Source organism: Hippoglossus stenolepis, chromosome 5 (genome assembly GCF_022539355.2).
Source record: "Hippoglossus stenolepis isolate QCI-W04-F060 chromosome 5, HSTE1.2, whole genome shotgun sequence".
Taxonomy (NCBI): Eukaryota; Metazoa; Chordata; class Actinopteri; order Pleuronectiformes; family Pleuronectidae; genus Hippoglossus; species Hippoglossus stenolepis.
In genome coordinates, this window is record NC_061487.1 from 8,727,088 (window position 1) to 8,754,063 (window position 26,976).

Consider the following 26,976-nt stretch of genomic DNA (forward strand, 5'->3'; position numbering starts at 1 on the left):
CACCATTGAGTGTCTCACTTGTAGCACAACAACATTACAATGACTTTTTACTTAAGTTAAAGTTAATTTAGTCAAATAAAGGGACAAAATGTACCCAAGTAAAAGTAAAAGCATCACATTAACTTTTCTATTTGATTAAAAGTAAGTAAGGTAAACTACATCATTAACTGTGCCCGCTGCATATAAGGTTTATTACAAAAAGAGTACAAACTCTCATATTGCTAAAGACTGCGATGATGCTACTGAACACACTTTAATTGTGGTTTTGGCTGAGTCTCAGTCTCTTCAATCCATTAGAGGTGTTTCTTCACCAGTGAGTGCAGGAGGCAGAGTCTAATGTTACCTGCCCGCTGTGATGGGCTCAGTGGACCAATTCCACTCTGATTGTTTGTTACTTTTAAACAATTTGAACAAGTAAAGCAGTGTATCGTAAAAAAGGAGTGAAATAGAAAATACAGATATCTGCTGATATATGTGGTGGAGTAAAAGTGAAAAGTACCTGCAAATAAATCTACTGTAAGCACAGGTACATGAAAAATGAACTCGAGTACAGTAACTAAGTAAATGTACTTTGTCACACCCCACCACTGGACAGGAGCAGTTCTGCTGTGATTACGTCTACTTTTGGCATTTTCAGTCTATTCTGTAGAGAATTCTTACGCGAGTTAGCAAAGGCAGCATTTTTAATGTGTGTTTTTATACTTGTGACAGAGTATTTTTACTTCAATGAAAGATGTGGGTACTTCCTCCTGCACTCAGCATGAACGTCCCTGCAGGATTTTTTACTTTCATTCCCTGGTCCCTACACTTGCTGCTGCTGCCCGTACGATGGCGCTGTTCTCCCGTGTAACCCGCGGTGGAGCGCCCCACTGTGGCAGAAGCGCGATCCAACCCAACCTCCGTCCAACCACCTCGACAGGAACTGACGTCGCCTCTGTGCAAGTGGATGGAAAAAAAAATGCAGCTGCAGGAAAAATGGCTCCAGACGCCACACCGCTGAAAGGTAAGAAGACAAACCTCCAGGGCAGTGGACGTGAGTGTGGAAAAGTTTCCGCCCGCGGTCGTGTGGAAGCGGCGGCGGCTCCGTCGTGCTCTGCCCGGTCCCGACGCACCGAGCCTGCTCCTCTTCCTTGTTGTGAGCGGTCGGCAGGAGCGGAGCACAGTCCTGGTTACTTTTAAATTATTAAAACCACTGTCTCTCTCAGAGCCCGGGGCACTACTCGGAGTTGTTCCCGTTTAGCTAACCCCAGTCCGCCTTTGTGTTCCCGTGAGCGACGCGCTCCTCCACTTTGTGTGCAGTTTTGCGAGCTTTAGCCGCTAAACTTAGCATCCAACAAAGTTAAAGTTGCTACCAAGCGCTACCAAAAGTGTCCAGAAGTGACATTTGATGCGGCTCACCGGGTTGTTTGGCTTCGCAACTTTGATATGACGTGTTGGAATGTTGTTAACTCTCATTAACAAGCAGCTAGCTCGTATTTGAAGAGTCGTGAGGAAAGGAATTGTTCGTTGAACGATACTCGACGCATCAGTTGGTGTCAGGTGAGCATCAGCCGACAGGTTGGTTATCTACCAGGTTGTGTACTAGAAAGATGTAAAGCCAGATGTTGTGTATTTTAAAAGCAAAAAACATCCGCTCGGTGTGATTTGCGCTGTCCTGGTTACTTTCAGTTTGTGTTATCAAGACAAACAATCACATTTCCGTGTGTTGAATACTTGATACTAGCACCCCAGTACTATCAAACCCCTGTGAGCACGTGAACACACTGTTTTTCCATAACACCACACGTAGATTTGAGCTTTTGATCTAATTTAAAATGCAAGAATTAACTTGATATAGTTAAAATAAGTGATCTGAGTTCTCTGTAGATGAACTGTCCCACATAGAGAGGCACCAGATCCCCAAATGTGCATGTTTGTGTTCAATTCCAGGTCTTGCAGTTTAAAGAATTACGAAACTCTTGTTGTTTTTTTCAGTGGTGGTCTAGAATTTTCCTAAATCAGGGGCCATTAAGGGGCCACTATTTGCACAGAGGGGCCAATTATATGTCCAAAATTCATGCACAATTCCTGATTCAGTGAGGTGCCCATATAAGTCAATCCATGTTTGCTTATAGCTCTATGACTTTGAGCAAAGCCACACTTTATTAAATATATTTTGATAATGATTTCTTGTTCATGCACATTGTGAACTTCAAAAAACTTTGACGTTAAAAAATTCTTAATAAATTGTCATTTTGATTGTTGTGTTATTAAGTGACTAGACTATTAAAAAAAAATATAGACAGGGGCACTTGAGGAGCCAATCAGATTTTTGCTGGGGCCAGTGCTCCCCTGGATCCACCCCTGGCTCCGCCCCTAGGTGTTATTCTTGTTTTGGTTGCATTTTATCAAAGCCGATACATGATTCAGTCTGAGTTTCTAACTACTGTTTCAAAGCTACATGATCTAATATGGAATACTGTACTAACAGGAAACTAAGGGCTTTTTTTTAATTTTTATGGGCAAAGTTCTGAGCAAGTGCAGCTGAGAATGGCCACAAGTTTTACTGGCTTGTTTCCCTAGAGCTGCAGAGCATACTTAACAAAACTGTTAACCTGATCCGGTTACTTATTTTAGTTACTTATATTTATTTTAAAGATGTTGGCCTGTACTTTGATCAGCGGTGTGTTGCCAGTATCTGAATATTGCTGTCCATGGAGTCATTGTCAGTTAACTGAATTCATATAAATACTGAAGACATGAGAACTAACTTGGGCAAAGAAGTAGGTCAGTAGCTGTTTGTTGTGTACAGCTTCGTTTGTCATTTGTCTAGTGTATGCACTGATGCTTTTACACCATAGAGGTTTCTTACTCATAAAACATATTTTGAAGTTGAAGGAGTAACAATGTCTTTTAAATGTTCTTATGGATGTTAGTGTATTCAACTAAGAGTCCTTGGAGAATGCCTATGAGATCCCGTCATTAGGAAAACATTTTGGCAAATGTCAACTTATGATAGTAAATAAAACTGTAAATGGTTTATATGCATTGGAAAGTAAACTTTTGTGAGTCTCTCTTTGCTGTCTTGTAACACAAAAACACTGAATACATTTATTCAGCCTAGAGAGAATAAATATAACTGTTACTAAAAACTTTGTTCCTTTGTGGTATTTCCATCTACTTGGTACAGTTGTAGTCAATAAATTGCTACATGAGCAGTGGCATCTCTGTGCATCATTGCTTTAATGGAGTTATTCACCATCTTATGTAGAATTTAAGGCAAGAATAATAATTTACATTGGTTTATCACAGTTTACTCACATATTATCCGTCATACGGTAACTGATACTGTGAATACAGTCTTTGAGTTCTTACCTATCCATAGACACCAAGATCATGCATATGGATCTGATAGATGTGGAGCTTTTCTTGATTCATTTTGAGTCCCAACCCCCCTGTAATCACCTCTACATACCTAAATCTTTTAAATCAAACAAGCATTTTCACAGGAGGCTTATGGTTAGAGTAGCTGTCGTCATCTCAGTAGAGTACGGATGTCATGCTCAAGTGTCCTGCAGGACATGGGCTCTGCCGGCCTTTGCCAGGGTGCAGTGGAACAGATTTTGCAGTGTTTTTCTTGGCTGCAGTTCCCTTTCCTTCATGTGGGGGTTTCATCTGTTGTATGTCTCCTGCTGCCGTATATAGACCTCAACAATATGGCTATCTTGAATCAGGGTCGTTATAGAAATAGTTTTGGTTATCTAACAAAGCTTGGGTCCTGTTGAACGTATAGTTAAAATAGAACAGGTTGACCCGCTGTACTTAACTCAGCCTTGCCTGAAGTGGGAGCATATTAGATCAACTGCAACGATCCACAGTGTAGAACAGTTAGGAAAAACATGACTGATGTTCATGAAGTTTAATTTCACTGTCTTGTTTCCCAGATTGACCCTGAGTTTATGCCCAAAATCAGGAAGCAACGGCCGCTCAGTGTGTGCTCAATGTGTTAACTTGAACCACGCAGTTAAGGGGCTTTGATCTTTTGATTTTGATGGCTTTACAGTGATATTGTCGCATACATTCTTACTATGTACAAAATAAATAATATACAGTGGAACTACTTTGGTCAGTGACATTTCTGCAGAGATTGAAGCCATCACTGACATGAGTTCCCAAGACCCGAGCTTTCTTCTCTCCTTCTTTTTATGCTTTTAGTTACCCCAAGCTGTTTTCCTGGTAGAGTTTGGAACTGAGCTCTCCTTGTCAAAGGCTCAATGAATGCAGACACATTGTCGCTGCCTGCTGGTGTTAGCACAGCTGATAAGACAATCTTGGGCCGTGATGCTAACATAATGCTAACAGAGTGAGTGAAAGCCAGAAGAAGAGAGAGAGAGACCCATTGGGCTGCTTAGCATGCCAAATTCCTCAGCTGCACAATAGTGCGAGGATAGCCTGAGCCCCAGCAGAGCCAGCCTTCACCACAATGGGAGGGGAAGCTCAGGAGAGGCCGGTGACGCCTGGAGAGAGAGAAGGAACTCACTCAACTCTGGGGCTGTGATCATTCGATGAATGGTTGCTTTGAGAAGGCGCCGTGCCATTTTATGACCACAAAACAATCTTTGCACCAATGTTTCTCATGTTTTAGAAATGGGAAACTTTAGGCTCCTTCCTGTTGTTGTGATGATCAAAAACAAGCTAAGATTGATAACTTCACTGTAGGATTTATAATGGGTATATCTTTCACTGTATTTTTATATTTAAACTGAATTGGCAGATTAATTGATGAAGTAAATAAAGGAGCTCACACATTTTTAAGTTAACTGCAAGCCAATAAGTGAGGTGAGTCATATGTCTCCTCCTGGTTAAATAACACCTTGAGCAATTGTTTGATTTGGTCTGCTTTGGTACGTGGTAAGCCTGCTGCACTGTGCACCTTGCAATGTCAAGGGGAAAGACGCAGTAGGGCACTAACGGAAGAGAGCTTGGTGCGAGTGAGTGAATCAATTTAAACGCCATGAACGTGCTGGTTATGATCCCCATTCTAGTTGTATGACCTAGCTGATGCCCTTGACTCTAAAACAAGCACAAGCAATTATTGGCCATGCATGTGTGACAAATGCCTGCAAGTCAATAAGCAATCGAAACATGGGCCCAGGGAAGCCTGAGATAAAGAACTGCCAATTAACAAATGAAGCTGAGCCTTGGATGGCTGTGGCTCACGATTAAGAGCATGTCATACCTTACCCACATGCTGCAGTGGACTGGAGCACTCAAACCCATTCATTCATTTATAATATGAAATTGCATATGTGGGGAAGGCACAGATAGCACTATATATGCATGCAGTCAATTAATTATTTGTCCCTGTGGTTTCCAGATTCATGTAAACTGGCTTATTATGGGGTTTTCATACAGTTAGGCCATGTAAAATTTCCCTTTGTTTTATAATAGCCATTGGTTTTCAGAACGGCATGGTAATATGGTTAAATTCATACTGACAGCAATATTATACATAGACATCAGACACGCGTCTTGTACTATAAACAATATATGATACAGATTATATTTACATCAAGTTAAACTCTTAGCGCAGACTCGTAGCTGTTAAAGTGATATGGTGATCCTAAAATGCTTTGCACATACAGAATCAGGAGTCATTTGTATCAAATTATCACACCTTTGGCCCACACCGCCACAGATCTTGACATCCTGATTTAGTTACACAAGAAACCTACAAAATTTTGTCCAGCTCTTTATTTATCTAAACATTGCGCCATTCCCAAACAAAAGCATTATGAGCGATTGTAGTAATATTTATTTTAAAATTGGTTCATTAATCCTAATCGAGGTAAAAGTTTGAAACAATCGTGATATTGATTTGAAGTCATTTCACCATCTACGTTTGATCGAATGAGCAGTTGTCAAAAAAAACATCCTTCAGTTGCTGTTAGATGACATAAACATTCTAAATGATGTACAGCTTTCTTTGAACCTGCTTGACCACCTCTTGTGTTTGTGTTACTAAACCAAATGTTTCCCCTTTTTGTAGGTGTTTAAAGCTCTGCTCCACAGCCTTTTGGGCCACGCTGACTTAAAAGCTATCATACTCATGGCACCTTCCAGTTGACAGAATGGCCCAGATATCAAGTGGTAATGGGTTCAAGATGGATGTCCCCAAACCAAAGGGGGTTGTGGGTAAAGAGGAAGCCCTCCGAATGGAAGAAGAAGCTTTGGCAAAATTGCAAAAGGAGAAGAGGCCCACTCTTTCAACTTCAACACCCTCATCTATGTATGCAACGTCCACATCTTCCTCAAAACCAAAAACATCTAAATATACCACTACTGCTCCTCATCCTTCACCCTGTGTTAGGAGACCAGAAAAGGACCTCATTGTCTTCCCAGAGACCAAGAAGCAGGCAGAGCAGGTCAGGTTCAGGGATATTGATGTGGACAAGCTAACCAATGAAGAACTTGAAAAGCTCTTACTGGATGAAAACTTTGGGGCTAACAGCAAAGTCTCCCGCCCCTCGTCACTGCTGGGGTTTAATCTCAGTGCCTCTTACCCTGGAAGCCATTCCTGTACCTCCTCACCTTTCCAGGGCAGTCAGTGGTCACCTGTTCTGTCCACTCCATCAAGCTCTAGTGTGTCTACTCCCACCCATCAACCCACCCCATTGTTTCCCTCTGCTCCATTCCCCAAACCAGGCACTTTTCAAAATGGTTTCACTCCAACCATATCCCCCTTTATGGCTCTGCCAGCACAGCAGACATCCTTCATGGCCTTCACTCCCATCCAGCCTGCTGCTGCCATGGTCTTCCCACAACCAGCTGTGGACCCAGAGATGGCCAAACTGTTTGACAAGATTGCCAGCACCTCAGAATACTTGAAGAATGGCAGATCGGCCAGCACTGACCTAGATTCCTCTCAAGTGGGCACAGCTTCGCTGGCACCCAACCCACCAGCCCAGCAGCCAGCAGGAATGGAATCCTCGAGCGTCAATCGCTTTGACTGGTTAGATCTGGACCCCCTGACAAAGCATAAAGCTGAGAATGAGGAAGGGACCCAGGTGTCAGGAGATACTGCACAGACAGTACCAGTACCTGCAGGGGATCCTTGGGATGCAGTGCTCGAGACTGAAGGGAACAGTAGTAACAGCAGCTCTCCGCTGGAGGTGAAAGCACCACTGTCAGTTCGCTCACAGCCCAGGAGGGCATCCACAGGAGCTGCTGTCACTAGGAGTCACTCGCTCAACATCCCAGGGACCTCCTCCCAGCACAAACCAAACAATCAGGTAGGATAAGATAAAACTTTACTGATTCACACATCAGGGAAATTCAGTTGTTACAGCAGCAGACAAGTCAGAATGAGGAACACCTGTAAATGTTAAAAAAATATTTTCTTTCCTTTTGAGATTTCAGGTTTGTTCTGCAGAAATTGGGCCTTTTCATGATACTTATCTTGGTGTGATATAGCAGGGAGAGTTATTAACATGAAATGCTCTTCAGACCTCAGACATTTTTGGCAGTTTTCAGACATTTCAATGCTGTTTTGACTGCTCTATTTCACTGGTTTTCAGTGGGTAGGGCTCGGTTAGAATCATTTTATGTCGCATACTTAAGTGCACATGTCATGATCAGGATTGGAAGTAATATTTGAGTCATTATCTTATAACGATTGAGGCATTGTTTGCCAATAGTGTCAGACCACTGTTACGTAAATCTGATCAACCAACAGCCACACAGCTCTGATGAAGCAGAAAAGCTGAGCTTTTGAGTGAGAACTTCAATGGAAATTTGCAGTGTTAGTCATTCCATTTCCTCAACCCCATCTTACAATCCAGACCAGTCGGGTTTGAACCTTCCACCTGCTTTGTAGCTGACACCCTGAAAAGTTGATTAACAAGTTTGCAATCCGTCTTTGCATAGCCTATTGGCTCACTTATGTGTGGCAGAATAAATGATCAAATACAACCACAACTCATATAACATGAGTGAGTGGGCCTAAAGTTTAGTCAGGGGAGATGATGGTTGGTCTTCTTGTTCAGACAAAACACATCAAAGTCCTGCTTACAACTGCATGTATACTCTTCATTCATTTACCAGCACACGCAAAACATCCCCTTTACATCTGCTCCCTGTAATGAAGTTTTTCACTGATTCATCCCACAAATTTTTCTTAACCACATTTTGTGATTAATTTTGCCAAAGCAAGACACGAGTGATCTAATTTCTTGCGATGAATATTTATAGAATTCATTCGGGACAATGCTGTGGGCAAGTGGCATGGGGCATTGTTTCGTCTAAAAAATCTAAATCATTTTCCCCCTAAAACCAAACAACCATCTGTCATTAGGCTAGCAGCTCTGGCTTGAAGTGCAGAGACAATGCTTGGAAATTAAAGCTTTTCTGTGTTTAATTAGAATTCATTTCCAGATATTCTGTCAGAAGTGAATGGCTCCTTTAGGATGTTTAGGCAAGCAGAGTCTGGTTGTCAATTTGTATCACCCACATCTGAAATTGATAGAAAGTGTTTAGTCACTCCTGTACCAGAAACGTGCATATCTCAGCACACATACTGGTAGATTACACGATAATTAAATCCTAACACAATACTTAACAATAGTGTACATGCTATTCTGCTGGACATTGTGTCTGTGTTTTGCTGATCTCAAGATGCCCACTTCCTGCACATAGTGTTTCTCTGTGTCAGAAACAAACAACTGGTCTCTGTGGTGTGTTTCTCACACCAGGGTGATAATTAACCTTACAGCCCCATACAAGGCTCTTATTTGCTGAATTCCTCATGGATGCGTAAAACCAGGAAATTTGACAGAATTTGAACATGGTGTTTGGGAAGGTTATGGTACAGTGGACCATGACATCACTGTAGTGTTCTAGTTGGTCTTTAAAGTGCATGTGTGGGATTGGAATAGACAAAGGCAACTTCTTCAGTTGTACACCAAGCTGTATCCTCCACAGTCTCTGTTTCCTTGGAAGGATAAAACTGTGTTTGTTTACACTTGCCTATATGTTATGCCTAGGTTCAAGCCTGCGTTTGCAGGTCAGACTACCACGTTGTGTAACCTGAACCCTTTTAGCTCAGCGCTCTTCTCATAGGCCCCTCTACACTCTCATCTTAATATTGTATCTAGTTGTTTTGTATGCGAGGTTGGTGTGTGCGTTTGCTTGCACTGCTTGTTTCGTCAGCACCCATGTTGTCATAAACAGGAACAAGCAACACCAGAATGACCGAAAACAAAGTGCCCTCAGTAGTTTCTGCGCAAGCACTCCTCATTTACTCTTGGGAGAAAGAGATGCTGTATTTCTTCTCTAAGTTTTGGATTCCTCTTGCAAGCCATACTTTATAGTGGTGTGTGATTAGAAACTGTGATGTGGGCTATTAAAACAGTACTTTCAATACCTGCTTCCCCAATAGTCTGTGGATGGAAAGTTTGTAATTTGAAGCAACAGCTTGAAATGTTCTATTTGCAATAACAGCTATGCAGTTCAAAACTGAACAACAAAATAAAACAAGCAGAAAGTAGGCCGATGTCTGCAGGGTGTAGGAACATGCATACAGAAACCACTCAGCTGAGGGGGTCACTGTAAAGTTTGCGAGGATTGACCCTGCTTTCCAAGAAAGACTCAAATACTGCCCTGAACATAGTTTTCACCTCACTTTCCTTGAATGACCAATGTTTTTATGCTGAAATTGCTGAGTGGTTTGCATTTAGATTGCATGACTTAAAACTTGCTGGAGCTATATAAATCTTGGTAGTGTATCTATCTCCTTTTTAGTGATGTCAACATTACTTTATACATCTGTGGGCGTGGTAGTTTTCTTAAAAAGGAAAACCTTTTTGAATAAGATACAGTTGTCAAAGAGGAAAACCAATCATGGATATTATAATGGGAATCGGACAGGACTTTGCTTTAAGAGTTGATATAATGTCATGACATTTAACAATTATAATGACTTACTGCCAAGCAATGACTCGATTGCAGTGAGGCTTCAACTTCCTATCAGTAAATCTGTTTTTATTGGAGTCAAACAGATACTAATAACTTTGTTATGCTAATAACACTGTTGCAGTAAATATGGCCTGTATGTTGGCTGATCAGTTCCAGTACAGATCCAGACACAACTCACCTCTCAACCATTGCTCTGAATGCTTAAAGAAACCTTCAGCTACTCAGCAACACTTTCTGAAACAATGGTTTGAGTCGCACTGTGGTTGAAAGTTGACTAGTGTTTTTCCAAGCCACATAAGAAATCTCTTTTCTTCCAAAACATTACATCTCCTCATTAACAGACAGGAAAGAAAATGGTGCACAGTATTTTATCTGCCCTGTTGTTACACTTGCAATGTGCCCCAACTGTTTTTTATGCGTGTCCCTGTGCATCAGCCTGCAGTGGCCAGGCCTTGTTGTGGTTGGCAAGAGTGCACTGTAAAATGTGGTCGGACGGGCAGAGGGCTTTAAAATGAAACAAATAAAACATAGTCAGAACGGGGCTATCGAATGTGTCACCCCACCGCTTCTATATGCTTCATTCTCTTTCTCCTCTTTTAGTCTCCTCACTTTCTGTTTAACTTTTTTTCTTCCATTACTTACCATTTCATTCTGTCTTCACAGTCTCTCAGTTCATGTCCTCAGCTGTTTCACTTAACTGCATCTGTCCACCTTTCTTCTCCCCCGATCGTCTTCCACCTTAGACTCACTGACTGCCCGTGACTAGCTGCTAATCCGTTCCTTTGGCCTCTAAGTTGGAGGTTAAAGATAATCAGCAGTCAAACAAATATCTCTATCTAAAGTTCAGTCGTCACACCTCACTGCACCAATTCCTGTTCAGACCTGGCTCTGAGAGTCCATGCGTCATTTACCTCACGTCGCCATGTCTGAGGCAGAACAGATTCATATTACTTATCTTCATAATTGTTTTAAAAAAGGGTCATTTCCTTGATTCAGAGTTACTTGTTTTTTGGTTCATGTAGTGGATCAACAAATCCGGAGATCAAATGGTAAGAACTGAATCAAGCTACAAACTTTATTAGTCTGCAGAGAGAGGAAGAGTGAAGGAGAGCATGAAGCAGATTTGATTGTAAATGTATTATTCGGGATGAATTACTCCTTGTTTTTGGTAACACTAATGATGCACAGTATGAGTGTGGTTAATGGGAATTATAGTTATGTAATAAGCTGACAACCCGGTCAATTAGATTTAGTTTTTGGGAGTAGTGTTTAAACACAGTGAAATGTTTTTGCTTGCCCTATCATTGCAGATTGGTCGAGCGTGTTCATGCCTGTTTGTTCTTGCCCTGTTACCTGAAAATGATCTGCAGGCTCAATTCTGTCTGAACTTGTTTTGTGATTCAACATCACTGCAAATATGATCATACAGTATGCCCGAACGTACCGTACATTTTAACACTGACATATCTCCTGCCTCCGCAGACTTTAAGTGCTCTGGGAGCTCTTTTACATCTCTCACACCTACACACCATCCCACTCCAGACTCTGCCCCATTTTCTTTTCTTTTTTATATTCTCTATAATTGCACCTTAAGCACAAGTATGAGATGCTGGAGCAAACTTAACACCCAAAATACCAGGAAGATTGTAGGGCTAGAGGATGTTGCAGTGCACGGATGCAGAATGGATTCCAGTTAAATTTGTGACTCACTGGGCAGACAGCTCTGTGTCTCCTCACCTTTGACCTTGTTTACTGTCAGAAAACAGGGGAAGCTTTGTGGAAGATGAAGTGAGGAAGCAGGTAGAGAGCAGATACATTATAGGAACCTTGCCAACAAGTTGGAAAGGAACTGTCAGTCACAGAAAAACTAACTAAACAGAATGTCTATTTGCCTGTCTGTCCCTAGAATCTGAATTTATTAAGCCTGCGATTTCACTTAATGACAGGAAGTGTGAGTGGGATAGTCACTACTCACTTCCTAATTGAAAGAAGAAGTTGATATGTGCTTTCAGAGCAGCTTGTTCCTCTGATGTAAACCCCAGAGCTTCTGTAGTCACTTAGGAGTCTCATTGATGATGCTATTTTCAAACACAAGTACTGAGGAAACCTTGTTCATCTAGACAGTCAAAAATGTTTTAGCTTACAGTCAGAGGTTGCTGAGAAGTTGCAACCCATTAAAATCAATCGTCATCTCCTCAGTAAGTGCTGGATCAGCATGACAGCACCACTCAACATTTCCCACAAACAGTTATGAAAGCCTAATCTTCCTCTGATAGGAAGGAAGACTACAGATTATTCTTCTAAAGATTTTAGAAGTTTAAGTACAGTCAACTCCCCATCATTTGTTGCCCTACAGCTTCTTGATTTAGAAAACTATATTTATGTAATTAAATATATTTTATATATGAGTGCACGTTTGCTATGGCAGGGTTTTTCCTGCATAGAGAATTACAAGGCGGCCTCCTCCATCAAATTCCGGCCTGCCTCCTGACAAAAGTCTAGTAAAGTGGAAACCCCTTATAGTGATCACGTTTTTCCCGGGCCACTATGTGATTGATTACTATAAACAAATTGTGTAGCTTCTGTATGATAGACTCAGGACTTGAGAGAAAGGTTACAGTGCCTCTCTCTTTCTCTTTTTCTCTGACATGCAGACAGCCAGACACACACACTTGCACACACACAAACAGTGTGATTGGATACATGTGTAAACTCAGACTGTGTAAAAACAACAGAATTTGTAAATTTAGTCAATTTACGGGGAGCCGGAGGAGATGGCTCGATAAGGCTAGGTTTGATTCAGTTGGCAGTGTGCTATGCGAGTGATAGACACAGAGAGGATCAGTAAATTACTGATAGGGCTGGTAAAACTTTATTTACGGCCCAATCATGTATGAAAATTCCCAAAATGAACACTATAAGCAGACTTAGTGGCTCCCTGGGTGTCTGCCCCGGGCTTGGTGGCCCTGTGGCCAGGCTAGGAACACTCTGGACTGGGCAGTGGAGCTCTCCGGGGTCCCTGGGTCTGTGCCAGTCTGACAGCTCAGTACCCCCCTTGCCTAATTTTCGGCCAAGAAAATCCCTGTATGGTTAGCCCGGGATCATTTTCATTAGACTGCCACAGAGAGTTAATGAGGTGTCTGATGTCTCGATGTGTACTGTAACTCAATACTGATGTTGGGCCTGGAATTACGACCCGCCACCAGTCGTAGCTGGTGTTGGTTAAGCCTTTCAGTTCTGCTACTGTGCACAGTCAGGCTTCCTTGTATGTCTGGTACCCATGAAACGCACCACAAACTCAGAGAGTTGTTGTCTGTCAAATTCTAGCGAAAAACAAAAATGTTTCTGCTAAAATGTGTCTGCTCTGTTTTTTTTGTTTGACCTTGTTTATCAGCCGCAATCATGAAAAGCCTCTGCATGATTGAGCCGTGATTCCGATTGTGATATCATGAGCGTTGAAAGTTATTTACTGTGAAAAAAGTTGATAAACAGTAAATCATCTAGCAGATTAATGAACACGTAGATGTTCTATTGTTTTCTTGCATTACATTAGAACTTCATTCTACTTGCTCCAAATTATATTGGTTTGGATTTTTGTTAGTAAAAAACTGTTATGTAATAAAAGGTTTAACTAAGGCCAGAGATGGAGTTACATTACAACAACTGGCTGTGTTTTGAACATAATTGTTCAAATACTTGCCTATGCTCTAAATATGTTATGGGAGGAAACCTGTAGGGGGCACACTAGAGAGCTCAGACAGTACTGGATAATGTAAACAGTAAACATGGCAACACCCACATTAGAGCCTGACTTATATATCACTCGGCTGATATGAGCCTTTCACAGACATATTGGTGTCTGCATTTATGTTGCAGAGATGGGCCAATGTGAAACCTTTTATTTTACAGAAAAAACTATGCAGAATTTTATATATATCTTACATTAAAAAGTTTATTTTCTATTTCAAGTTCTGTATATTTGGTTGAATGTGTCAATTTTCTTTTTCTTTATATTTATTTTTGTAAGCTTTGGTAAAAAATCAAGCTTCAGTTACCGGTAAACATCTTTGTCCTTTTGGATTGATGAAGACATACTAGAAATCATTCTCCGATTTTTCTTTATATATATATATATCAGCCAATAGATCGGTATCTGAACTCTACCATACTCACTTTGTGAAAGCCTGATCTCAGTGGATCAGTGATTCTGTATGTGTGAAGCGTTAAGTGCTCATCAGATTTCCAGCTCTGAAAAGTTAATGAACATTTCAGATGAACAATTTTTACATTGAGAGGTAGGAGTGGAGGGGGGATCAGATTTTTTTTAACCTTTTGACATCACCCGCCCTATTTACCTGATATGGCAAACTCAGATTCATTGCAGTCATTGCTGCTCTGGACCAATTTCTAGTCATCCATTATATAGAAACTATTTGTATGCCGCACAACCACTGGACTAAGTGTGTATTTGTTGGACTATGTTGGAAAATATATTTGCTAGGATTTCTAAATTTGATTCCCTTTAACCTTAAGCTGTTAACAAAAGTTGTGTAACAGTTACCTTTAATTAACCTAAAAGTTATCCTGGAATAAACACCATAACAATATTTACAGTGTTAATCAATTATGTCTCACTGTCAAGCACAATGTGGCCAACTAAGAGATGAGGACACCCATGACAGAACCTTGTCCTTTAAGGTACGAGACAACTTGCAGCAGGGCTGGAAATGGTGGAAAAATAACTTTTGACAAGTTCCATGTCTAGTCTGTCTGAAAGTGGACGGAAAATGCATTAAGGAAATCCATCATAAGAAACTTGGACGATTAGAAAAACAAATTTGAATTGCACTAAGCTCTGTGAAAAGATTTTGCATCACAAAGTCTACAACTGACTTTCTGTGGATTATAGTCATCTCTGTTGGGATCACTGACCACATCAAGTTACTGGTCACATTAACTCTCCATGACCCTGAAGATCAGCCACCCTTAGGGTTGTAATCTTCCTTTCTTGTACAGTGTGTTCCTGGTATTACAGTCTGTATGGTCACACTCCAGTAGCAGAGGAAGTGTGAAGCATTAGTCAACGTGTGAATCATATAAAGCTCTTCCCATGACTTCAGATACCAGGAGCTCTCTGTCTAGGTCCAAACAAAATCAGTAGAGCGGAACAAAGACGGGTCTGTCCCACTGTACAGCCCGCTGTGTGTGTGTGCGTGTGTGTGTTGTAGTGTAGCGATCAGCTAACATGGCCTCATTGGATTATGTGCCCATGTTTGTTTTTGCTGAAGCAATCCTGTCTTTAAACATAAACACTGCTAATGTGCTGTGAGTCCCGCTTTCTAATGTTTTTAAATCCAGTCTCAATAATAAAATATTACAGAAACACAGGCTTGTGACACATTTTGGTGTTTGTGGAGAATACTTATCAAATATATAGCAATATGTTTGAATACTCATTGAAACTTTAAATAGTAATTTTGAAGGTGAGGAAATCCTTAAGATTTGAGATAAAAAAAAATGTGCAGGCAGGAACTGATTGTCCCTTCCCTTGCTGGGAGATGCAGGTGTTTTCAGTGTCAGGCTTTGTCCTCTTTTCTCAAGTCCATGCTGACTTCTGATTTCTGTCTCATGGTGTTATATCAGGTGAGCTAAGCTCTTTGGACTTTGAAGCCTCTTCTCTAGGGGCTTTGCAGCTATGGTCTAAATGATAACTAACAAATTAGCCTGCTGAGCGCTGGTATCTTGGTCAGTAGGTTTAGCACTACTTTTTTTTAATTTGTCATTATTTGGGTAATTTTCCTTTATCAGATATAGTCATAGGTAAGAAACAAGAGAAATGGGTTTCACAGGCATACTGTGGTTATGTGGTATGGGTGATTACCTGGACATCCTCGACTTGGTTTATGTGGAGTAGGATGATTTTACATGGGCTCAGGGCTCGATCCCTAATCATAGGATTGGCATTTTTTTTTACCATTAAGTGCAGTCCATTCACCAGTAGACTATATTTCTTGTGAAGCTGAAACAATAAATCAAGTAGGCGATACGATTTGTCGAAGATAGGACCTTTTGATATTGTTTAAAGTTTAATAAATGAAATAATTTGAAGGTCTCTTTCCAGAACTAAATTCATCTAAAAATTGTACTGGGCTCTTTATGCACTCTCATGACAATAGAAATATCATATTAATAAAAATCACAATAATTGTAAACTGATCCAACAGTTAATCCAACAAATTGTAAAAAAAACAAACCAAAAAAATGGTTGGCGTTCTGTCATCGTCATTGCACATGAAAAGTAATCTCTCTGCCCCTGGGTTCATCAGCAAACTCAAAAGTGTACCAGAAACCTCTCAGGGGAGGAATCGACCAATATTCTGACATTCCAAACTCCCTTTTCTCCCCTTGCTCTCCTGCCCTGTCTACAAACCTTCCTCATTGGGAGTGATGTCAGAGTCCCTGTTATCCAAACTATGACTGAGCACTTTTGCAGACAGCCCAGAGCTGGGCAAAGGAAGGGGTGGTGCCCTTTCACTTCTCATTTCCTGTGCCACAGGAAGCGCATTCCTCAGCCGCTGGCAGTAAGACAGCCGTAAAAAGCCGGTGTAACTGCAAGTTCCCGGCAGCAGGCGAGTCTCCAGGAATCTCTTAGAGTAACTCCCAGGAGAGCTGTCTCAGGTTTTTGCGTGCGTGTGCGTGTGTGTGTGTGAGACAAAGAGACAGATTTACAACTCTTTGAAGTGAACTATTCAAATGTTTAAGAGGAAAAAAAACTGATTTGATGAAAATAATGAACTTCCATGTATTATGATATTTTTTCCAGTGAAAGTTGGCTCAGCTGCTGGAGGGTGTAGTTGTTCTTGTGTGTGCCTGTGTTTGTTTGATTTTAAAAGTAAACCTTAATTTAACATAAACTTTTAATGCTGCAATTTAAGAGTAAAGGTCATAAAAGGGCTGGAGACCTCAGTGGGAGTTTCAAACCTTTGTCCTCGCTGACATGTTTATTCTCCCTGTAGGATTCATCGCATTGAGGTTGTTTTTAATAAAACTGCCTCTTCAGCAATCCCTAAACGCAAATCACCATAAAGACCTTCGGCATGGCTGTTTACAGTCTCTTGTATTGTTAAACTGATGTCAGGAATTCATACAGTATGAGCTCGACACATTATAATGACCACACACCGCCAGTCCGTGTCTTTGTGTCCTGCCGTTCTCCATCTAGCCTGCTACTGTTTGAACTGTGTAATGTTATTAATACTTGTGTATTTTTTTCAGTTCCCTAAATCTGTTTGTGTTTAAATGTTTTGTTAATGTAGGACAAGGGAACAGGTTTGGTGAAGAACGCCGCCCTGGAACAACAGGACGCTCAAAACCTTGAGGTTGTCGCCTTCTGTGAAGACGTTAAAATGTAAGATGCTTCCTGTTAGATTGAATATAAAATAATCCTAGTGATGTTTTCACTAGTGTGTTTCATCTAAACTGTACAAATTGTTGTTTTTCTTTACCCTACAATGCGCCCCTTATATTTAAATACTTTATATTTACACCAGGACCGGGTCCTCTCTACGGAGGCCGCCATGTTTTTTTTTACAGTCGTCTAAACTTGAAAAACTAAACTCCTTTTGAGTTTTTATGACAACCGAAGGCTGCCACAGCTTCTCTGTCATGTTTGGAAGGGGAGGGTGAGCTGAGGGGTATTCAGCTGCAACAAGAAACTTCACCACTAGATGTCACTAAATTCTACACACTAAACCTTTAAGCTTATAACAGTGTGTCAAATTGTAATATGAGAATAATATGAAAGAGTTTTCTTTTAGTATATATTATATTATTATTGACCCGCTGCTCTAAAATTCCTGCAGAAAGAACATCCACATGTACTACATATGCCGTTAAGAGCTGTGTGTGTGTGTGTGTGCGTGTGACTTCTGTTCATTTCCTGAGGCTGTACAGAATTTCTCACTCCCGTAGTTAGTATGGGTGGAGCGATGATGAAGCTGCACTCTGGGAATCCACTTTCATTATGATGAAATAAGTCAACGCCTACTGCTAATCCATGCATGCGTACTGGTCAACACACGCTTTTACACATATGGACTGCAGTTAAAAGGAATTCGACCTCTCACAAGGGTAAAATGGAAAATTAAAAAAAAGTTTAATGATTTTTATCTCCCTTCACTGGTGAAGCCAACAAACATCTCAACATCACAGGCAGATTGATGGGTTATTGAGCATCGATGCTATTATGATTTGGTAGAAATAGTTTGTTGATTTGTGTTTTTTTATGACTGTGTGCATTTGCTGCTAATTCCTGTTCTATTCAGATTTACAGTTATAATCACAGCCCATAGTGAATCCAGACGTCTTATCCAAGCAGTCTGATCCATATGCGCAGCCTGGCCCTGGCTGCACCTCATGTGTTTCCACTGGCCAAATAGATCAAAATATGATGGGAAAAGTGTTGACTCTGTTTCTTTTGTGATTTCTTTTTCTTTTTCGGTCCCACCAGCCTGCGTTCGAAATTCCCTCATGGTGACATCTCCACCAACCCTGGCTTCGTCCTCAGCCCTGTCATCACCCAGAGAGACAGTGGAGGTGACAATAGCTGTTCTGTCAAGGTTTCTATTGAAATCTCGGAATCTCAGCAGCCTGTAACCTTCACCTGTGACGGTAAGAACCCCTGGAGAAAAAAATGTCTGTAATCCGAACCTTCTTTGAACCAGGTCTTAACAGGATTGTTGTACAACCCTTTTTCTTCCCAGTAACAACATAAAACATTTTGTAATTTAACTATAGGAAGTGCAGAAAATCCTCCGTACATATGGTGCACTATTGCTTTAAAGTCAGCTCAAAGAGAAACCTTGTACCCCCCTGCCTTGGAGAATGAACAGCTCAGATTGCAGATAAGAGACGTCTGAAGGAGGAAACAACATTCACAGCTGCCAAACTCTTCACCCCCTTCCCGTCACATTTTTTCTTTTCCCTTTCATTTTTTCTGTCGTGGGAAGTACACTGCGTTCCTTTTCCGCACAAATAAAGGTTTGTCCCCTCGCCACGGAGTAGCAGAATTCTGCAAAAAGGGACTGGAGTTAAGCCCCCGCCGTCTGAGATAGGTGTCAGATGTATAGTCAAGCACGGTGGAGGCTGTCAGCAGGGGCGGATTTCCTGGGGGGGACAGGGGGTCCGGACAATCTTCTAATGCAGGAGGTCTTCAAATACTTAAAATGTTCATAACTCAGTGAACTTTCAACAGAGATTTAAGCCGTTTGCTTTGTTATAAATGTCTTTTGTGTATTTATGTTACGGAATGCTTTGTTACAGTATAAATGAGGGTTTTCATACAAAAACATTTGTCTATCTTGTTCCCTGAGGACCATCACTGCCATCAGTATATATATATATATTATATAAACTTGTGTGTGTGTATTCTGTCTAACAGACTGTCCTACTGACCCAGACACCACTCTAAATAGCTCAGTTCAACACTAACAACCTGTAGGAAGTATATTTCCTACTTTCCTCGTTCTACATCCAAATAGTACTTTCTTAGCTTCCTGCGTTGACTCTGAATTTATCTCCATGTTAATCCTGGTGCTTGGGGTCACTTCCTAGGTATACTTCCTTCTTTCCTGGTATGACGTCCAGTTCATTGTTTCCGGGTTGACTTATGTTGTCAGCAGCGTGTTGACCCACAAACAGTAGCTGGTGTTTGGATTCCTCTGGTTGGACACATCTGCTCTCAGGAACAATAGGTTTTAGTTCTACTCAAAGCTTGGATAGATGGATAGAGTGCTAGAGGACAGTGCAGGTACTTCTATGTATCCTCTCCTCTTCTCTGTTTTGCTCTGTTGTCCCACTCTTGATCTTGTCGTCCCTTCAGAAACTACACATTAATATGACACATAAGAAATTCACTGCCCTATTTATTTTCTTCTCTCTGACTGTTATTAACTGTGGAAATTTCTACATTGTGTAACTTTGACTAAATAATGCAAACTATTTTGACATTACCATTTGGCTGGTTATCTTGTGAATGATGTAGGTTTACATGTATAGCTTAATGAATACTTAAAAATGTTTGCCCAACAGTTCAAAAAGGACATTAGTATGTTCTGAAATACATTGGTTATTCCTAGAGTCATTGTATTTGATTTTTCCATTCTTTCTAGAGAGTAGGCAAAAAGAGAGACAACTGTTTCTTCTGGGGCTTGGCTGTGAACTACTTATGGCTTCTGGGGATTCCTCACATACTGCTGCTGAGAACAGGAGATGGAAGGAGTTAGAGGGGGGAAAAGAGAGGGCAAGAAATGTAAATGAGGTAAAGAAAGCAGAGTATGAAGAAGGAAGAGTATGAGCAAAAAAAAAGCAGAGGAAGAAAATCATGGAAAAGAAAGAAGAAAAAAAGTGGAAAGACATTTTATAAAGAGAGAAACTAAATAAGTGGGTTAAATTGAGAAAGAAAGGGGTTAAGTAGCAGAGAAAGAAAATGAAACGGAGTAAGAAAATGGGATGTGATGAAAAAGCTTGCAGTTTGGCTCAGGTTACTTTTACTGTCTGTGGTTAAGAGGGTGTCAGCATAATTTTTCTCATTTCACACATGTAGAGAAAAGAACTCCCCCCTCTTTTAGAATCTTTTCTTTTTCACACAATACATTTGCAGGAATTTGACTTGAAGGATGCTAATGCACATACACACAGGTCCAAGGTAGCAACAAGCATCAGTCTACCTACACAGTAGCTAGCTTTGGTAATCCTGGAAAAGCTAACAAGAGCAGGCAGCACTTTGAAAACAATCAAACATGTACATCCAGCCCAAAGCTATGCCCCCAAAACACTTCCTCACAACTGCTAGAAGCCGACTTTTACGTGGCACGGGCAGTGTGTGCGCAGGCAGGCCGGTTGGTTAGCGACATGAAACAATTTTCGAAAGCGAAGAGAATTGGAAATACAATTGTTTTTTAATTTTAAAAAGTGTTTAAGAAGTAATTTACCACCCCCACCTTCAAGTTGGCTGATCCAAGATTTGTTTCACTTTCTTTAACATTGCGTTAGCTTTGGCCAAGGTTATCACTCTCTGTGTGCCCTTTAGTATCAAATGTTATTGGCACACCACAGTTAACGTACAATTTGAAACACTAAACAACAGCATTCTTATTTGTTTGCATATGTGAGAGGTCAAGTGGTGAGATTGCTGAATTGAAACAACACAGCAGCACACACATAATGTATTAACATTAGGGGTTCACTCGAGCTCTTACAGTATCCCTTACTCATGTATTCACAAGTACTTTAACCTTATAATGCTTCCATTCTCTGCTACACTATGATACTGTGACAGTGTTCCTTTGCTTCTTCAATAACTATGGTTTTCCAGTTGCCTCCACATTTCGCCTTTTGTATCTGACTGGGAGCTGTTACAGATGCAGAAATCAATTTTTTTCAGTCACAGAGGAATTGAATCATTCCCCTTTTACATCTTCACAATGTCCTTCCTGTGGATTTAACAAGTGTTGAGTAACCAGTCCTTTCACGATCCTACAAGACAGCGACCTAAAACTTGTATCAAAAGAGTTTTTTACTCTAATGTTACTTAGAAACGCGTGTGTGTCTCAAGTCTACCATCAATTTCTTTGTCCGTATGTTTCCCCGCCAAAACCTTTCCCCAACCATGTGTGAAATGGTTAGCAGAATGAGGTACAGGAATTTTATCCTCTTTTTAACTGGTGCCCTCAAAAATGCCCTGCTTGGAATTCCCTCACCACCTCAGAGGGCTCACAACATGAGGCGTGACCTGTCTAATTGCTTTGTTACTAAACACTCCAGTACGTATATAACCGCGGCAGCCACCGCTGCCACACAGCCACTCTGGACTGTGAAGCTAAACTCACTGGCATAAGCAGCGAGAAAAGACACCATTCCTCTAAAGGGTGGAGGTCTGTTATTGCTGGAGCCAGGGGTGGTCTCCTCCCCTGTGTCTATGTGAACGGCTATTAAGTATCCTCAGTGTGTGTGTGTGTGTGTGTGTGTGTGTGTGTGTGTGTGTGTGTGTGTGTGTGTGTGTGTGTGTGTGTGTGTGTGTGTGTGTGTGTGTGTGTGTGTGTGTTTTGAGATGTGTGTTTATGTGAAGAGTCTGTATCTGTCTGCCTGTGTTTGTCTATAGGCATTGTTAAGAGTGTGAAAACCTCTGCAGAAGTAGTTAAACAGCCGAATAATCTGCCTTGTGTCAGGTTTCACGCTCCACTCAGTCTTGTGTTGGCGGGACACATCAGATATCGAAGCACACACAAACATCGAGAGCTGACCCCAAATCCTCCTGAATTAAAATCCTTCCACAAAACAGCACATGGCGTTATTCTTTTGATCCGAGGAGAGGTTTGATTTGAAATGAAAGTGGAGACGTTCACAATGTGAGACGATGGTTTGCAGTTGGAGAGAAATTCCAGTAAGGTCTAGAGTTCAGTTCCCACAGCAGCAAATATGAAACCCTTCACATTTTTTGGACTAAGAGCACGGTCACACATGTGTAAATGCGAGGCGAATATCCCAGGTAAGAGTTTAGCAAAGTTTAAATCCACGCAAAGCCACGCTGTGGATTTGACTCGCTACAGGAAGCCAATGTTTTGTTCGCCCCTCTCTCGTGCTGATTGAAAGTGAACCAGGAAGTGAAGGTTCACCTCTGATACATTGGTGTATGTGTGTAAGACTGTAATCAAAACGACACCTATATTGTAACCCTTGACCTCTGACCCTCTAATGCACTTTATACATGCGTGGTTGTGTCCCATGTCAATTACTTTGAAATATGGTAACTTGAACCACCAAAAAAAACATTTCCTGTTGATACACCTTGTTCGTTTGTAGAGTGTGTTATGTGGTTTTAAAAAATGTAACCTTATTGTCATTTCGTCTTCTCTCTTCTATCATTCCCTTTCTTCCCCTTCCATTCTCCTCATCTTTCTCTGGATCTGTTTTTCACCAACCTCTAATCTGTCCTTTCTGTCTGGCTTTTTACTTCCACTGCCCTTCCCCCTCACATCGCTCTCTCTCTCTCCATCAATTCCCTCTGATCGCCCTCTGTCCCTCCAATACTGTCCTCCTTTTTATCTTATCTCTTCATCCCTTCGTCCTCCTTCCTTAGTGAGTTCTCCGGTGGAGTTGTTGATCAGCCAGACTCTCTGCTGGGTCCATGATGACCTGGATCAGGTCAACTTCTCCAGCTACCTGCTCAAAGTCTGTGGCCAGGAGGAGGTGCTACAGAAGTGAGTACAAACAAAATTATTGTTGTGTTGCAAAACTTAATATTTCCAAACTACTTATTCTTAACCAGTGGAAGAAAAATCTTCTTCTGTGCTGACTTTTTATGCATGTTAATTATTTATATTCAATTGGTTTCATTTTGTTTTCTTAAGCAGCCTTCTGCTTTTCGTTCTCCCTCCCTCACTCTTTCTATCTTCTCTGTTCTTAACTTTATCTTGGCATCCTCTCAAAATTCTCCAAAAATAGACGCGGGGGATGTTTCTATATCTCGCCTCTGCTCTCTCTTATCCGGGATACATGGGAATGGATATCACTATGCCAAGGCTTAAAAGCCTCGTACACCCATATGTTCAAAGTCGCATATTTAATCTTTTGTGATTATAACAACTGATCAGATAAACGCTGCTTAATTATACACTGTGACTAATCATTACAACCGTTTACCGGCCATACTAAATGCATTCATGCTCAACGTTGGATACGGATACGGAAACGGTATGATGTGACTTCACCAGGGCTCAGGGACAAACTGCTGCTTTTGCCTCTTTTCTTTTTTAAAGATTGTTGCCGTGTTTTTTTTACTGTCAGAAACTCTTGACTCTGTGCTGCCCCCTAGAGGATGTGCTGCTTAACAACCATGCCAACGTACAGGGCACATTGAAGTATGTGGGCACTGAGCAGTTACGGTTACATTGTGAAACTGACAAATCTCTTTTTGTACATACAGTCAGAATAAATTAGCCTTACGAGTGCCCTTAAACTATTACAATATCACACATTTATTTAGTTTTGTCATTCTTGAAATAGCTATGGAGATTCCTTTATTCTTGACATACAGGAGAACCTAGTGAGAGGCCCATCCACACAAGTGAAAACTGGTTAAAATGTTAGCAAACTAATGCATTGTAAAAATGCTTTTGCCTTTTCTCCATAATGTGACCTCTGGCTGAGTATGATCAAATCAGACCTACACACCAGCCCAAAAGTTAATTTATTCAATCAAGCTGCACTAAATAGCACAAACTCAAAGATAGCAGTCCCCTAAATATAACTGATCTTCATTAAGATGCATTAATGGTAAAATAATGCATGGAATTGATGAAAATGTCACAATGTTGGATCCTCCCTTTGTCAGGATCTGCGTCAACATTTAATGGGTTATTTCCTGGCTCGTGTCTCATTCTTCCACCAAGTTTTTTGGAAATCCATTCAGTAGATTTGGTATAATCCTACTGACAAACAGAAAGGGGCGAAAACCTAAACTCCTCGGCTCCAGTGCAAATGTTTTCATGAACATAGTGAATTATCCCAAAATTTAGACTAAACAAATCTAATTTTACATTTCTGGCAAGAGTCCGTGATTTTAAATGGATAATCCACTCTGTACTCTTACTCATAACTGCTTGTCATTTTCCTGCACAAACATATGGTTTGTGATTTTCTTAACCTTGCCTCTGTTGCCCTGTGCCACAGTAAACACAGCATCGGCAGCCATGAGTATGTCCAGAACTGCAGGAAGTGGGAGAATGAGATCACATTACAACTACTCTCTCATTCCACCATGAGAAGAGACTTGGCACGCAGTGTAAGTCATGACATCATGCTCACATATGAGATCATATCAACTGTATTGGAGATTTTTACTTAATTGTGACATAATACGATTCTCCCACTGCTGGAAACTGACAATACATCCTCCTCATTTGATGATGATTTCAACTATTTATAATGATCTCCACTCGTTAGGAAAAGTAACACAACCTGCGATCTTTGCAGCTCATATGTGTTGTTGGTAAATGTTTACTGCTGTTTTGTTAGGCTGAGGATGACAACTCTACAATAGACCTAGACAAGCACCTGGGCCAGGTGGAGAGGCCTTTTAAGGAGACTGTCACCAGGTATGAGGGCCCCACACTTTTTGAGAAAATATATGGAAGAACACGTAGTTACAGAGTTTAAGATTTTATTTGCCAGTAAAGAAAAGTGAGTTTTACTACTTCTACTATTTCAGTTGCTTTCTTTAAACTACATGTGTAGCCTGGTCTTCAAAGTGTTTACCTAGTTTTGAGATAAATGTGAGGTTTTTCTTTAGTTTTCAGGATTGATGAAGGATTAAGTTATGATAAATCTTCTAGAAGTTCTCTGTTTAACTTTACTGATGTGACTTAATGGTTTCTGCAATATTTTCTTCCTAATTCATTTGTGTGAGCACATGTCCAAATTACATATACAGAGGTTTTTGGGGGTATTTTATTCTTATTTTTAAAACATTTAAGACCAAATCTTAAGTTATTTTTTATTATTAAGTTGAACGTTCTATTATCTGTTAAGATCTGATCAGCTCTGATAATAAACCAAATTTAATTAAAGTCCTCCTGTTCTTCCTCTTTCACCACTAAACTCTGTCTCTGTTTCTTCTTTGCAGACAAGGCCTGGTTGACTATTTGGAAGGCTATCACAATCAAGTCAACATCTGCCTACAAAATCAGGTACATGTGGTCCCTGGGCAGGTTTGGGGAGTTATGGAAAAGATATTTTGATGATTTCCAGGTCTTCATTTTGGTACAAAATAAAACAATCAAGATGAGTCTGGAAATGTAACATTGCATTGTGCACATATATGTGTAGACCAGCTAGTTACATGTCCTTAGTATCTGCACTAATCTGCAAATGTAAGATTTTTTTGATCCCATCTCCAATGCTACACTTCAATACAACTTGTACTGAATTGTGTCAATTAAGATGGTTTTGTGTTGATTCCAATGCTTCACATATAAATATTAATAAACCGTCAGTGTGGGTTGATGTGGAGCTAAATTACTGTTTGCCCCCCCGAGGCCAACTAAAGCCTCATGATGGCATGATCCCTGAATCATAATCCTATCATGCACAGTTGTTAATGCACTATCAGCGTGAAGAAGTGTGCTGTTTTGTTGTTTTGCCTTGTTTAGGCAAATATACACACATTAGGCTGGCGTGATTTTTGAATTGCTCTTCAGATGATCTGTTTGATGAGTTGTTGGTGGTAGTCCTCTCACAGATGCCGCCTGGTGTGTTGTTCTTGAGTTAAACAATGTATTTGACTGTGAAACAAAACAGGTGGATATTGCTTTCAAAGCACTGGTGAAGAGTGATGCAGTTTTAACACACATGATATGCTCATCTTCTCCATCTCTGTATTCAGAGTACGCAGTATAAGACGGTGGACCGGGTGGTGCAGACAGTGAAGAACCTGTGCTGTGCTCTGGATGAGGTGGAGACCCAAGCCATTACAGAGGCCATCAAAAGACTGCGACACTCTGTCAATTTACCACGGACACGCTCACCCAAGGTGGGCTCTGTCACACATGTATGACAATATGACAGAATGCTCACTCGTTTACACATGATGTTTTTTTGATGAGAATGACTTAAGACCAGTTTGTTTTGCCTTGTAGATAGGGTCCACATCACCTGGTCAATCATCAGATGGTAAGTTTTATACACACATCACCATTACGCTCAACGTTCGACTATTTTAGCCATATTTCTTGCTGTCCAAACAAAAAAAGGTACAGGCAGTTTTGAAATGCATCGACAAATGGCTGTAAAACCCGCACAGAGAGTTAATAAAGTACCTGAGAGTGCCAGTGTATATGTCGCTGTTATTTAAAGATCATACAGACGGCATTGTGAGTGTCATAAGATTAAGAAAAGTAACTTCTGACACTTACTTTTCTTTTTCTTACGTGAGTGATTTCAATGCTATTATACTGTATATCTCACATT

The 26,976-nt window shown here is 40.8% G+C and overlaps 1 protein-coding gene across 2 annotated transcripts in view; it reads left to right on the forward strand.

Annotated features, from left to right (window-relative positions):
- The first annotated feature begins 906 nt into the window (after window positions 1-906).
- The window catches only part of pik3c2a (phosphatidylinositol-4-phosphate 3-kinase, catalytic subunit type 2 alpha), a 43,988-nt gene continuing 17,918 nt past the window's right edge, over window positions 907-26,976 (forward strand). Inside the window, exons 1-10 of one of the 2 annotated variants that reach the window (XM_035156289.2) lie at window positions 907-1,003; window positions 6,029-7,271; window positions 17,268-17,359; window positions 18,461-18,621; window positions 23,090-23,210; window positions 24,682-24,793; window positions 25,027-25,106; window positions 25,634-25,697; window positions 26,393-26,539; window positions 26,646-26,679. In XM_035156289.2, coding sequence (XP_035012180.1) covers window positions 6,111-7,271; window positions 17,268-17,359; window positions 18,461-18,621; window positions 23,090-23,210; window positions 24,682-24,793; window positions 25,027-25,106; window positions 25,634-25,697; window positions 26,393-26,539; window positions 26,646-26,679 — 1,972 coding nt within the window. In that variant the 5' untranslated portion in view covers window positions 907-1,003; window positions 6,029-6,110. The other variant, XM_035156290.2, reaches the window with a different exon arrangement.